Genomic DNA, 13,584 nt, shown 5'->3' on the forward strand with positions numbered 1-13,584 from the left:
GGGTGGCTAGGGGTAAAATCGGTCCTCTCAGGGACAGACGTGGGGAATTGTGCTTAGAGGCAGAGGGAATGGGGGAGATCCTGAATGAATACTTTGCATCGGTATTCACGAAGGAGAGGGGCTTGATGTCTGGTACGGTCATTGAGGGAGCAGTAGACCAATTGAAAGATCTATCGATTACGAGGGAAGAAGTGGCTAGGGCTTTTAGCTAGCATTAAAACTGATAAATCTCCAGGGCCCGATTGCATTTATCCTAGGCTCCTTAGAGAGGCGAGGGATGAGATTGCTGGGCCTCTGACGCGAATCTTTGTCTCTTTGGACACAGGTGAGGTCCCAGAGGACTGGAGGATAGTGAGCGTGGTACTGTTGTTTAAAAAGGGTAGGAGGGATAGCCCAGGTAACTATAGGCCGGTGAGCTTAACGTCAGTGGTAGGTAAGTTGATGGAGAGGATTCTTAGGGATAGGATGTATGCGCACTTAGAGCATTGCGATCTGATTAAGGATACACAGCATGGCTTTGTAAAGGGGAAGTCTTGCCTTACGAATCTGGTAGAATTCTTTGAGGAGGTGACGAAAACGGTCGATGAAGGACGAGCCGTTGATGTCGTCTATATGGATTTCAGTAAGGCGTTTGACAAAGTCCCTCATGGTAGGTTGGTACAGAAGATTAAAGCTCATGGGATACGTGGTCAGGTATCTCGATGGGTAGAGAACTGGCTTGCAAAGAGGAGACAGAGAGTAGTAGTGGAGGGGTCCTTTTCTAGCTGGAAGTCTGTCACTAGTGGTGTGCTGCAGGGCTCAGTACTGGGACCTCTTTGTAGTGTATATAAATGATTTGGAAGAGGGAGTAGGTGGTGTGATCAGCAAATTTGCTGATGACACCAAGATGGCTGGATTGGCAGGCAGTGACGAGCAGTGTCTGGCAATACAGCGGGATATTGATAGGCTGGTTGATTGAGCAGATACATGGCAAATGGAGTTTAATCCGGATAAATGTGAGGTGATGCATTTTGGCTGGAATAATGTAGGGGGGAGTTACATGGTGAAGGGTAAGCCCGTAAGGAGTATAGAATTGCAGCGAGACCTGAGGGTGCAAGTGCACAAGTCTTTGAAGATGGCAGTGCAAGTGGAGAGTGTGGTGAAGAAAGCCTATGGTATGTTAGCCTTTATAGGAAGGGGTATAGAATATAAGAGCTGGAGTCTAATGTTGCAGTTGTACAGAACGTTAGTTAGGCTGCATTTAGAGTACTGCGTCCAGTTCTGGTCGCCTTACTACCGGAAGGATGTGGAGACTCTGGAGAGAGTGCAGAGGAGGTTTACAAGGATGTTGCCTGGTATGGAAGGACTGGGGTATGAGGAAAGATTGAAGAAATTGGGGCTCTTTTCCCTTGAAAGGTGCCGACTGAGGGGGGATCTAATAGAGGTATGTAAGATTATGAAGCGTATAGATAGAGTAAACAGAGGTAAGCTATTTCCTATGATAGAGACACGTAGGACAAGGGGCCATGGGCTTAAGGTGAGGGGGGAGAGGTACAACACAGATATTAGAGGGAGGTTTTTCACACAGAGGGTAGTGGGGGTATGGAATGCTCTGCCAAGTAAGGTGGTGGAGGCAAACACACTAGAGTCATTTAAGAGTAACTTAGACAGGCACATGAGTGGGTTGGAGATGGGTGGATATAGGAGATTGTTTTAAATAAGGGTCATTAGCATTGGGGCGACCCTGGTAAGGTAAATGGATATAGTATAATAATAATTTTTTTTTCCCTTTTCATTCACAGGTTATAAGTCGGTCCGCCTCGTGTCCAACGAGGGGCATACACGCGATGGGTCGTACTGGGGCTGCTCTTGGTTGTTCGAGATTGGCCTAGTGCTTCATGTCGTTAGTGTGTGCCTAAACTGGACCAGATACTAGGCAAGACGACAGCTCAGTGACTATCGCTGATTGCTGTGCAGACACATGGATTTGGTGTCTGTGGGAGTTTGCGCATTCTCCCCGTGCTTGCGTGGGTTTTCTCCGGGTGCTCCAGTTTCCTCCCACACCCCAAAGATGTGCTGTTAGGCTGATTGGCAGGAATAAGAACATAAGAACATAAGAAATAGGAGCAGGAGTAGGCCATCCAGCCCTTCGAGCCTGCCCCGCCATTCAATAAGATCATGGCTGATCTGTCGCTGCTCAGTTCCACTTTCCCGCCCTCTCCCCATAACCCTTAATCCCCTCTCCTATCAAAAACCCATCAACCCGCGTCTTAAAAATATTTAGCGAGGCAGCCTCCACCACTTTAACGGGCAGAGAATTCCAGAGATTCACCACCCTTTGAGTGAAGAAGTTCCTCCTCAACTCCGTTCTAAACCGCCCCCCTTTTATCTTGAGGCTGTGCCCCCTAGTCCTATTGTCTTTTTTGAGCGGGAAGAGTCTTTCCACCTCTATCCTATCCATCCCATTCATCATCTTATACATCTCAATGGGATCTCCTCTCATTCTTCTAAACTCTAACGAGTACAAGCCCAGTTTATTCAGCCTCTCCTCATAGGTCAACCCCCTCAACTCCAGTATCAGCCTAGTAAACCTCCTCTGCACTCCCTCCAAGGCCAAAATATCTTTGCGCAGGTGCGGCGCCCAAAAATGCACACAGTACTCCAGTTGCGGCCTCACCAATGCCCTATACAGCTGCAGCAAGACCTCCCTACTTTTATATTCAATCCCCTTCGCTATGAAGGCCAGCATCCCATTCGCCTTCCTGACCACCTGCTGCACCTGCAAGCTGGGTTTTTGCGACTCATGCACAAGGACCCCGAGGTCCCTCTGCACCGTCGCCTGCTGCAGTTTTTCGCCCCGTAAGTAATAGTCCTTCCTACCATTCTTCCTACCAAAGTGGACCACCTCACACTTGCCAACATTAAATTCCATTTGCCATTTCCTGGCAAATTAAATTGCCCCTAAATCAGTTTCCCTCAATCTGGATGGCCATAAATCATTAGACAGGGGTCGTGGGTGGAAAGGGGGACTGGTGGTGTTGAGATGGCAGCGCGGGCTTGTTGGGCCGAAGGGCCTGTTTCCCGGGCTGATTTTGTTCTTTGTTCTTTTGTCTCAACAGGGATCTTGGGTTCATGTCGCACTATCTGTAACCCCCGTGACTTGCCTGGGTTTGCAAAACCTCACTTACTGTACTGTCTGGAGACAATACACATCTCTTTAACCTGTGATCAGTGCTCCTTCCACTCACATTGTCGGCCACTTTAAGGCTTGAACAGCAGGTTAGGTGTAAAGATTCGCATTCTAATCAGTAATCTGTAAACTGTCTGTGCTTTATATGCTCTGTCTGAGGCCAGAACTCTCCATTCACCTGACGAAGGGACTAACCCCGAAAGCTTGTGAGTTTACTATCAAATAAATCGGTTGGACTAAAACCTGGTGTTGTCAGACTTTTTACTGTGTTTACCCCAGTCCAACGCCAGCATCTCCACATCATATTTACATAGGCCCATTCTATGCTGTAATTTCTATCAAGCCATGCTGGACCTAGCTCTTTTATTGGGCCACCCACTTGAATGTTATAGTTTCTGCATTAGTGTTGCCTCCTTGTTGTGAAAATATTTCTTCTCACTTCACCTGTGGACAGAATCTTAGCATTTCACCAAGAGACCAGCCCTGGTTCAATAGGATGTGTGTGCTGGAATTATATCAGGCACACTTGAAAATGAAATTCAAATCTTGTGAAGCAGGTACACAGGGCTCACTACCTGAAGCTTAAGTGGTTAAATGGAGAAAACTCTAAAAAGAGTTAAGCAATAGATCAGCACAAATCCCTTCAGTCAGGGTGACATTGGACAATCTGGTAACTAAGGAGGAGAATCCATCAACAATGCCGTCATTAAATATGGTGGGAGCACAGCACTGAGTGCAAAAACAAGGCTGAATTGTTTACAAGTGGCTTTAATGAAAGGTGTCAACTTGTCCAACCAATTAATTTGGTCCTCAATGTTTAAAAAATGGCTAAGTGCATTGGGTACAGCAAAGGTACAAACAAACACAACAAAATTCACAACAAAATTGTGAACATAACAATGTCCCAGTTGTGGTTCTCAATCCTGTCTATCAGAACCAGTGACTCACTTAGCCAAGCTATATGACACTGGTATAAAAGCAAAACACTTCAGATGCTGGAAATCTAAAAGCACCCCATAAAATGCTGGATAAATTCAGCAGCTTTGGAAGCATCTGTGGAGGCAAAGAGAGGCTAACATTTCAAATCCGTGTTACTCTTCTCCAGAAGTGAAACAAGGTAGAAATGTACATAATTACGTAGTTGGAAAGGGGCACTTGAGATGGGGCAGAATCACAGACCAGGGATAGCTGGGAAAATAACAAATTGAAAATTTCTCATGAACATCAGACAAAGACTGTTAATGGTAGTCATGATATGGAGGTGCTGGTATTGGACTGGGTTAAACACAGTAAGAAGTCTCACAACACCAGATTAAAGTCCAACGGGTTTATTTTGTAGCAAAAGCCGCTAGCTTTTGGAGCACTTCTCCTTCATCAGGTAAGTGGGAGTTCTATTCACAAACAGAGCATATAAAGACACAAACTCAATTTACAAAACAATGGTTGGAATGTGAATCTTTACAGGTAATCAAGTCTTAAAGGTACAGACAATGTGAGTGGAGAAACGGTTAAGCAAAGGTTAAAGAGATGTGAATTGTCTCCAGCCAGGACAGTGAGATTTTGCAAGCCCAGGCAAGTCATGGGGGTTACAGATAGTGTGATATAAACCCAAGATCCCGGTTGAGGCCATCCTCGTGTGCAGAGCTTGGCTATCAGTCTCTGCTCAACGACCCTGCGTTGTGCGTCATGAAGGCCGCCTTGGAGAACGCTTACCCAAAGATCAGAGGCCGAATGCCCATGACCGCTGAAGTGTTTCCCAACAGGAAGAGAACATTCTTGCCTGGTGATTGTCAAGCAGTGTTTATTCATTCGTTGTAGTAGCGTCTACATGGTCTCCCCAATGTACCATGCCTCGGGACATCGCAAAAGGTGAGAGAGCAGAATTTGTTAATGGGAGCAGAACTGAACAGCCAAGGACAGATGACCATGGGCAGGAAGGGCGGGGTTGTGTTGGCATCAGGCCAGTTTGTCTGTAATTGTTAGTTATTTTTGTGGGGTTGTGTTGGAGCCAGCCAGAGGTCTGCAGTTTGTTGTCAGTTATTTTTGTGGGGTTGTGTTGCAGGAAGACCAGGGGACTGTAGTTTGTTGTCAGTTACTGTTATGGGGTTGTGCTGTGAACAAACCAGGGGGCTGTAGTTTGTGGTTGTTATTTCTGTGGGGTTGTGTTGGGGCAGATCAGGGAACTGTTGTTTGTTATCAGTTACCTTTATAGAGTTGTGTTGGGGACAAGCCAGGTGGCTGTAGTTTGTTCAGTTTTTTTGAGATTGTTTTGGCGACGGTCAGAGCTGTGGGGTTGTGTTGGAGACAGGCCGGGGACTGTTGTCATTTGTTTTTGTGGGGTTATGTTGGGGGCAGGCAGGGGGCTTGAGTTCAGTTATTTTTGTGTTGGGGATAGGCCAGGAATCTGTTGTTTGTTCTCAGTTATTTTTATGTGTTTCTATTGGGGACAGGCTACAGGGCTGTAGGTTGTTCAGTTATTCTTGTAGGGTTGTGTTAGGGACAGACCAGTGGGCTGTAGATTATTCAGTTATTTGTTGGGGTTGTGTTGGGGACAGGCCAGGTTGTCTGTAGTTTGTTGTTCAGTTATTTTTGTTGGGTTATGTTGGAACCGGCCAGGGGGCTGCAGTTTGTTGTCAGTTACTTTTGTGAGATTGTGTTGGGGACAGGCCCAGGAGCTGTAGTTTGTTGTTTTTTTTCTGGGGTTGTATTGGGGACAATTGGGGTTGGAGTTTGTTCAGTTATTTTTGTGGAGTTGTGTGGGGGACACATCAGGGGGCTGTAGTTTGTTGTCAGTTGTTTTAGAACATAGAACACTACAGCACAAACAGGCCCTTTGGCCCACAAGTTGCGCCGATCACATCCATACCTACCAAGCCATAGAACGATCTGTAACTTCCAATGCTATTAGATCCCTTATACTCATCCAGAAGTCTTTTAAAAGTCCCCAGTGAGTTCGCCTCTACCACCACCAACAGCAGCCGATTCCACTCACTCACCACCCTCTGAGTGAAAAACTTACCCCTAACATCTCCTGTAAACCTGCTTCCCAGCACCTTAAACCTGTGTCCTCTCGTAGTGACCATTTCAGCCCTGGGAAATAGCCTCTGAGAATCCACCCTAGCTATTCCTCTCAACATTTTAAACCTCTATCAGGTCGCCTCTCAACCTTCATCTCTCCAGAGAGAAGAGACCTAGCTCCCTCAACCTATCTTCATAAGGCATGCCTCCCAATCCAGGCAACATCCTTGTAAATCTCCTGGCTGTGGGGTTGTGTTGAGGACAGGCCATGGGGCTGTAGTTTGTTCAGTTTTTTTTTGGCGTTGTATTGAGGACAGGCTGGGGGCTGTATTTTATTCAGCTAGTTTTGTGGGGTTATGTTTGGGACAGACCAGGGGGCTGTAGATTGTTCAGTGATTTTTGTAGGGTTGTGTTGGGAATATGCCACAGAGCTGTAGTTTGTTCAGCTAGTTTTGTGGGGTTGTGTTTCGGACAAAACGGGGGGGGGGAGCTGCAGTTTGTTGTCAGTGATCTTTGTGGGGTTGTTCTGGGGATAGGTTAGGGGCTGCAGTTTGTTGAGTTATTTTGGGTTGTGTTGGGGTCAGGCAAGGAGATTGTTGTTTGTTGACAGTTGTTTTCATGAGGTTGTGTTGGGGAAAGTTGGAGCTGTAGTTTGTGCAGTTATTTTTGTAGGGTTGTGTAGGGGATACTCCAGGGGGCTGTAGTTTGTTGTCAGTTATTTTTGTGTGTTTGTGTTCAACAGAGGCTAGGAAGCTGTGATTTGTTCAGTTATTTTTGTTACGTTGTGTTGGTGTCAGGCCAGGTTGCCCGTAGTTTGCTGTCAGTTCTTTTGTGGGATTGTGTTGGAGACTGGTCAGGGAACTTTAGTTTGTTCAGCAATTTTTGTGGGGTTGTGTTGGGGACTGGCCGGTGGCTGAAGTCTGTTCAGTTCTTTTTGTAGGGTTGTGTTGGGGACGGGTCAGGGGGCTGTAGTTTCAGTTTTTTTCTGCTCCTACTTCTAGTCTGAGAAATCTTTTCCCAAGATTGGTGAGCCTGGGGAATTCCCTATCTCAGAAGGTGGTTATATTTTCAAGAAGCAGTTAGATCCGCCTCTTGGGCGAAGTGAATATTAGGATATGGGGGATGAAGAAATCAGTTTAATTAGTTAGGTCAGTGATGACCATCATGAATGGTGGAGCATATCTGAAGGACTGATTGGCCTGCTCCTCCTTATATTTTTATACAAGCATAGAATCCCTAATGTGCAGGAGGGCACCATTGAAGGTCTTATGAGGAAAGGCTGAGAGACTTGAGGTTATTTTCGTTAGAAAGAAGAAGGTTACAAGGTGACCTAATTGAGGCATACAGGATGATCAGAGGGTTAAATAGGGTGGACAGTGAGAGCCTTTTTCCTCGGATGGTGATGGCCAACACAAGGGGACATAGCTTTAAGTTAAGGGGTGGTAATTATCGGACGAATGTCAGAGGTAGGTTCTTTACTCAGAGGGTAGTAAGGTCGTGGAATGCCCTGCCTGCAGCAGTTGTGGACTCGCCAACGTTAAGGGCGTTCAAATGGTCAGTGGATAGGCATATGGATAACATTGGAATAGTTTAGGTTCGAGGGTCATTAGATTGGTTCCACTGGTCGGCGCAACGTCGAGGGCTGAAGGGCCTATACTGCGCTGTAATGTTCTATGTTCTATTTGGCCCCTCAAGCGTGTACCGACAACAATCCCACTCGGGCCCTTTCCACATAACCCCACACCTTCATCCTGCTAGTTTCTTGACACAAGGGCAATTATGCATGGCACATTAACCCAGTCTTTTGGAGTGTGGAAGGAAACCAGAGCACCTGGAGGAAAACACTTCGACGTGGACCAGGCAGTCACCCAAGGCTGGAATTGAACTTGGGTTCCTGGCACTGTGAGGAAGCTGTGGCACCATGCCACCAGTTTCCATGTTTCTACCTCACCTCTATTTTACCCTACCTCCTCTATGCTGTTTCCAACTATAAAATTCTACCTTGTTTCAGTTCTGTAAAAGGGTCATTTAGACCTGGAAAGTTAACTGTTTTTCTCCATGAATGTTGCCAGACCTGCTGAATTTCTTCAATATTTTCTGTTTTCAAAGAACAAAGAACAAAGAACAACCCAGCACGGGAAACAGGCCCTTCGGCCCAACGAGCCCGCGCCGCCGCATCGCCCTACACCTATCCTACCCTGCATGTCTACGAATGGGACCCTACTCAGTCAGATTCAGGGAAGAAATAGTGTCAATTTGGTGGAAACCAATTAGCCTAAGAGCACATCTTTGGGGTGTGGGAGGAAACCGGAGCGCCCGGAGGAAACCCACGCAACCACAGGGAGAATGCGCAAACTCCCACAGACACAGGCCCAAATCCATGTATCTGCACAGCTAGCAGTGCTAGTCACTGAGCTGTTGTGGAGCCCGTCTATCGGTCCAGGATCAAGCACACACACCGACATGAAGTACTAGGCCACTCCTGGACTTCCAAGAGCAGCCCACGCACAACCCGCCGTGTGCATGCCCCTCGCTTGACACGAGGTGGACCTCCACCTGTGGAATAAAGACAAAACATATTAGTTATACAGCCTGCCCTTCCGGTGTCTCCCGAGGTTTACCCTATTTAATAGCCCCTACCATATCCCTCCATTCCCGTTTCACTCATATGCCTATCTAACTGCATCTTAAACGAGTCCAACGTGCCTGCCTCCACCACCCTACTCGGTAGCGCATTCCAGACCCCCACAACTCTCTGTGTAAAGAACCTTCCTCTTACCTCCAAATTATACCTCCCCCCCCTCACCCTTAATTGATGACCTCTTGTGTTCGTACCCAGTCTAGGGAGCAGTCTCTCACTATTAACTCTATCTATTCCCTTCAGTATCTTATATACCTCTATCATGTCCCCTCTCAATCTCCTTCTTTCCAAGGAGAATAGCCCCAGTCTCTTCAGTCTCTCCTTGTAACCCAGTCCCTCCATGCCAGGCAACATCCTGGTAAACCTCCTCTGCACCCTTTCCAGAGACTCCACGTCCTTCCGGTAATAAGGTGACCAGAACTGGACGCAGTACTCCAAATGCGGTCTAACCAACGTTCTGTATAACTGAAGCATTAGACGGCAGCTTTTATACTCTAAGCCCCTTCCTATAAAGGCTAACATCCCATAAGCCTTCCTAACAACGTTCTCCACTTGTGACACAACCTTCATGGATTTGTGGACCTGCACTCCCAGGTCTCTCTGTATATCTATACTCCTAATCGGCCTACCTTTTATCACATAACTCCTCTCTGCATTATTCCTTCCAAAATGCATCACCTCGCATTTGTCAGGATTAAATGCCATCTGCCACCTATCTGCCCACTGCACCAACCTATCTATATCCTGTTGTATCACCTGACAATCCAGTTCTGTACCCGCCAACCCTGCCATCTTGGTGTCATCAGCAAACTTGCTGATCACACCACCTACTCCCTCTTCTAAGTCATTTATGTAGACTACAAAGAGGAGAGGTCCCAGTACCGAGCCCTGCGGCACACCACTGGTCACTGGCCTCCAGCCCGACAAGGTACCCTCCACAACTACCCTCTGTCTTCTATTTCCCAACCAGTTTTCAATCCACCTAACTGCCTGGCCTCGTATCCCATGCGCCTTAACCTTTTCTACCAGCCTACCGTGAGGGACTTTGTCAAACGCCTTACTGAAATCCATGTAGATGACATCAACGGCTCTCCCATCGTCAACCGTTCTTGTCACCTCCTCAAAGAATTCCACCAGATTCGTAAGGCAAGACCTCCCTCTAACAAAGCCATGTTGCGTATCCCTAATCAGATCGCAACGCTCCAAATGCTCATACATCCTACCCCTAAGTATTTTTTCATTAACTTCCCTACCACCGACGTCAAACTCACTGGCCTATAATTCCCAGGGTTATCCCTACTACCTTTTTTGAACAACGGGACCACATTTGCTACCCTCCAGTCTTCTGGGACCTCACCTGTGTCCAAAGAAGAGACAAAGATGTGCGCCAGAGGCCCAGCAATTTCATCTTTCGCCTCCCTAAGCAGCCTGGGATAAATACCATCAGGCCCCGGAGCTTTATCCGTCCTTACGCTACCTAAAAGCCCTAGCACTTCCTCTCTCGTAATAACTATATCCTGCAACTGAACCTCCGCTCCCTCCAAGAGACCGCACGATTCCAAACCCCTCTCCTTCGTGAATACCGACGCAAAGTATTCATTCAGGAGCTCCCCCATTCCCTCCGACTCAATACACAACTCTCCACTCTTGTCCCTAAGAGGACCAATTTTCCCTCTAACTACTCTCTTGCCTCTAATATAGGAATAAAATGCCTTAGGATTATCCTTAATCCTACCGGCCAAAGCCATCTCATGTCCTCTCTTCGCCCTTCTAATTCCCCTTTTTAGCTCCCTCCTACTCTCTCTATATTCCTCCAGCGCACACTCCGTACCCATTTGTTTTGACCTATCATACGCCTTCCTCTTCTTCCTAACCAAGTCTTCAATATCCCCCGTAATCCACGGCTCTCTAATCCTACCTTTCCCATCCTTTCGCTTAACCGGAACAAACCTCCCCTGCAACCATTTCATTTTGTCCCTAAAAGCCTCCCACTTGCCAACCGTGGACTTGCCAGCTAACAGTCCCTCATTGTGTGTGACACTGGTAACTATCTGAGAATGTGGAATGTTACTCAGGTAAGTCTTATTCATCAAAGTTCAGCAAGTTCGAAGCGCATCCCTGCCAGTCTGTTTGCTGTAAGGGCTGTGATTACTGAGCAAATATTCAATTGTGTGGTTCACCGAATGAATGTGCTTAAATCAGCTGGAAACCTTTTCTGGGTAGTGTCAAACTTTATCTCATTTGGACCATCATTTTTTTTAGTTTTACTTGCCCAAATGTAGTATTCATGGTGAGATCTTCCTTGGAATGGGGCAACAGAGATATTAGCTGTAACTCTACTGGTGTTTCCAGTTGTTAATATTGGTACTCTGGAACGTTTACTGGGCAACAGATAACTTAGGTGGAAGAGGGCAAAGCCTAGACCAGATGGGTTCCTATACAAGGATGTATTAATAGGAGGTACCAGTACAGGGCCAAAAATGCGGTGGGATCACATTAGCCAAAGCACAACAAGACAATTAAAGGGCTCAGATTTGTTTTTAACATAGTATAGAGTACAAGAGCAAGGAAGTTACGCTGAACTTATACTTACATAAGACACTAGTAAGACCTCAGCTAGAATATTGTGTACAGTTCTGGGTGCCACACGATCAGAAAGATGTGAACACATTGGAGAGAGTGCAATAGAGGTTTACAGGAATGGTTCCAGGGATGAGAAACTTCAGTTATGGGGATAAATTGAAGAGGTTGGGACTGTTCTCATTGGGGAAGAGAAGGCTAAGAGGAGATTTGATAGAGATATTCAAAATCATAAGGCAGCTGGACAGAATAGATAGGGAGAAGCTGTTCCCACTGGTAAAAGGATCAAGAACGAGAGGGTACAGATTTAAAGTGATTTGAAAAAGAAACAGATATGAGATGAGAAAAAACTTGTCCACACAGTGAGTGGTTGGGGTCTGGAATGTTCCACCTGGAAGTGTGGTGGAGGCAGGTTCAATTGAGACATTCAAGAGGGCATTAGATAATTATTTGAATAGGAACAGTGTGCAGAGGTACAATGAAAGGCAGGGGAATGTTGCTTGTTTGGAGAGCTGGTGCAGACACGATGGCCAAACGGTCACCTTCTGCACTGTAATAATTCTGTGACGTCTGACTCTCAGGCAGTTGAGAAAACCATCCCAACACTCAGTTGCTGGACTTTTCATCACTCAAACCTCCCATCTAATAATGATCCAGCTCTGTCACTAGGGACCTGTCAGGAATGGCACCAATAAACCCCTCCTTGGAAAGTATCATGCTCAGTGGAGTACAATTAGAACATAGAACATCTGGGGTGAGCACAATCAATGGTTCAGTTTAATTGAAATTTGGAACTGTTTTCTGAGTCAAAATGTAATTGGTCTCTAATCCACACTGTGGTGGTAACCAGCAGTATGACAAAGATCAGTTATCCTCATCAAGCTTTGAGCATCCTTCATGTAACACTGCTCTCTGCTCCGGGACATTTTTTCAAAAGGGTCTTTCATTAACTCTTTCCATTGACTGACGTAAAAATAAGGGCTTGTGTGCAGGCACTATTGTTTGAAAATGCCAGGCTTACATGAATAATTTCTTTATTAGCCTGACATCGTATTACATTGCTTAAGGAATCGTAATTTTTGTTAATAAAAATAAAATACTGCAGATGCTGGAAATCTGAAATAAATGCAGATAAAGCTGGATAATCTCAAGAGCATCTGTGGAGAGTGTCACTTCCTAAATATATTGGCAGTTGTGGCTTTTAACTAAAATAATGGAATGTGGTTTGCACACACAGATTCAAGCTAACATACAACAGGTTTGTTGAGAGAGAGACTTTCTGCATAAACTGAGTAAAACATCAACCTCTGCAAGCATTCTAATGACATCACCAAATCATGTGATCAGTTCTTAAAGCAACCTGCAGCTCTTTAAAAATTGAATACAGGGAGGGAAACGGAGTTAATGTTTTGAATTCATGTGATTCTTAGTAGTTCCAACAGGCTAGACTTCCTTCCCCCATGCCAGTGTAATGTTCACAACTTCTCCTTTGATGTCCTTATTAACATTACACAGTTCAGGAGTTGTGAGACCTTTTGACATCTGAAGCTGGTTTAACTTCATTGTAATGTTAATGTAAGCCTACTAGTGACACTAATATATAAATATTTCCACGGAGAAGGATAACCAAACAGGACTTAATCCGAGCTGGTATGGGAGGGCAGTGTCCTTGTCAATAGCCATGCAGTCCTCCTGACGCTTTTGTCTTGTTTTGTCGAATATGATAAACATTTCAAGACCACATTTTGTGTTCACAGAACACTTGAATTCAGACTTTATTCAATTCCTTCTGGATGTCATTGAGGATGGGTTATCGTCTGACTGCACTGAACAGCTTCCAGACTTGTTTACAAATGTGCTACTGTCATTTAATCTCCACATGCTCGGTAAGTTACTAGCAGATACTTCTGACACACAGGCACATATCCCCCATCAGTAAGTCCCCATTACAATTTCTAGGAGAAGCAATGTGCAACTTTCTGTACATAAAAGCTTTCTGGGCACATCAGGACATTTTGATTTGATTTGTTATTGTCTCATGTATTAACATACAGTGAAAAGTATTGTTTCTTGCGTGCTATACAGACAAAACATACCATTAATAGAGAAGGAAACTATGAAGAAAGCAAAGAGTCGGGGTAAATGGGTGTTTTTCTGGTTGGCAATCAGTGACTAG

The 13,584-nt window shown here is 45.7% G+C and overlaps 1 protein-coding gene across 3 annotated transcripts in view; it reads left to right on the top strand.

Moving 5' to 3' along the window:
• The window catches only part of nckipsd (NCK interacting protein with SH3 domain), a 257,102-nt gene that overhangs the window by 200,573 nt on the left and 42,945 nt on the right, over positions 1 to 13,584 (top strand). For all 3 annotated transcript variants that reach the window (XM_080184846.1, XM_080184870.1, XM_080184862.1), the window contains one exon: positions 13,166 to 13,294. In XM_080184846.1, the coding sequence (XP_080040972.1) occupies positions 13,166 to 13,294 (129 nt within the window). The remainder of the gene's footprint in view (positions 1 to 13,165; positions 13,295 to 13,584) is intronic.

This window comes from Carcharhinus amblyrhynchos, chromosome 3, assembly GCF_965287045.1.
Source record: "Carcharhinus amblyrhynchos chromosome 3, sCarAmb.v2.hapA, whole genome shotgun sequence".
Lineage (NCBI taxonomy): Eukaryota > Metazoa > Chordata > Chondrichthyes > Carcharhiniformes > Carcharhinidae > Carcharhinus > Carcharhinus amblyrhynchos.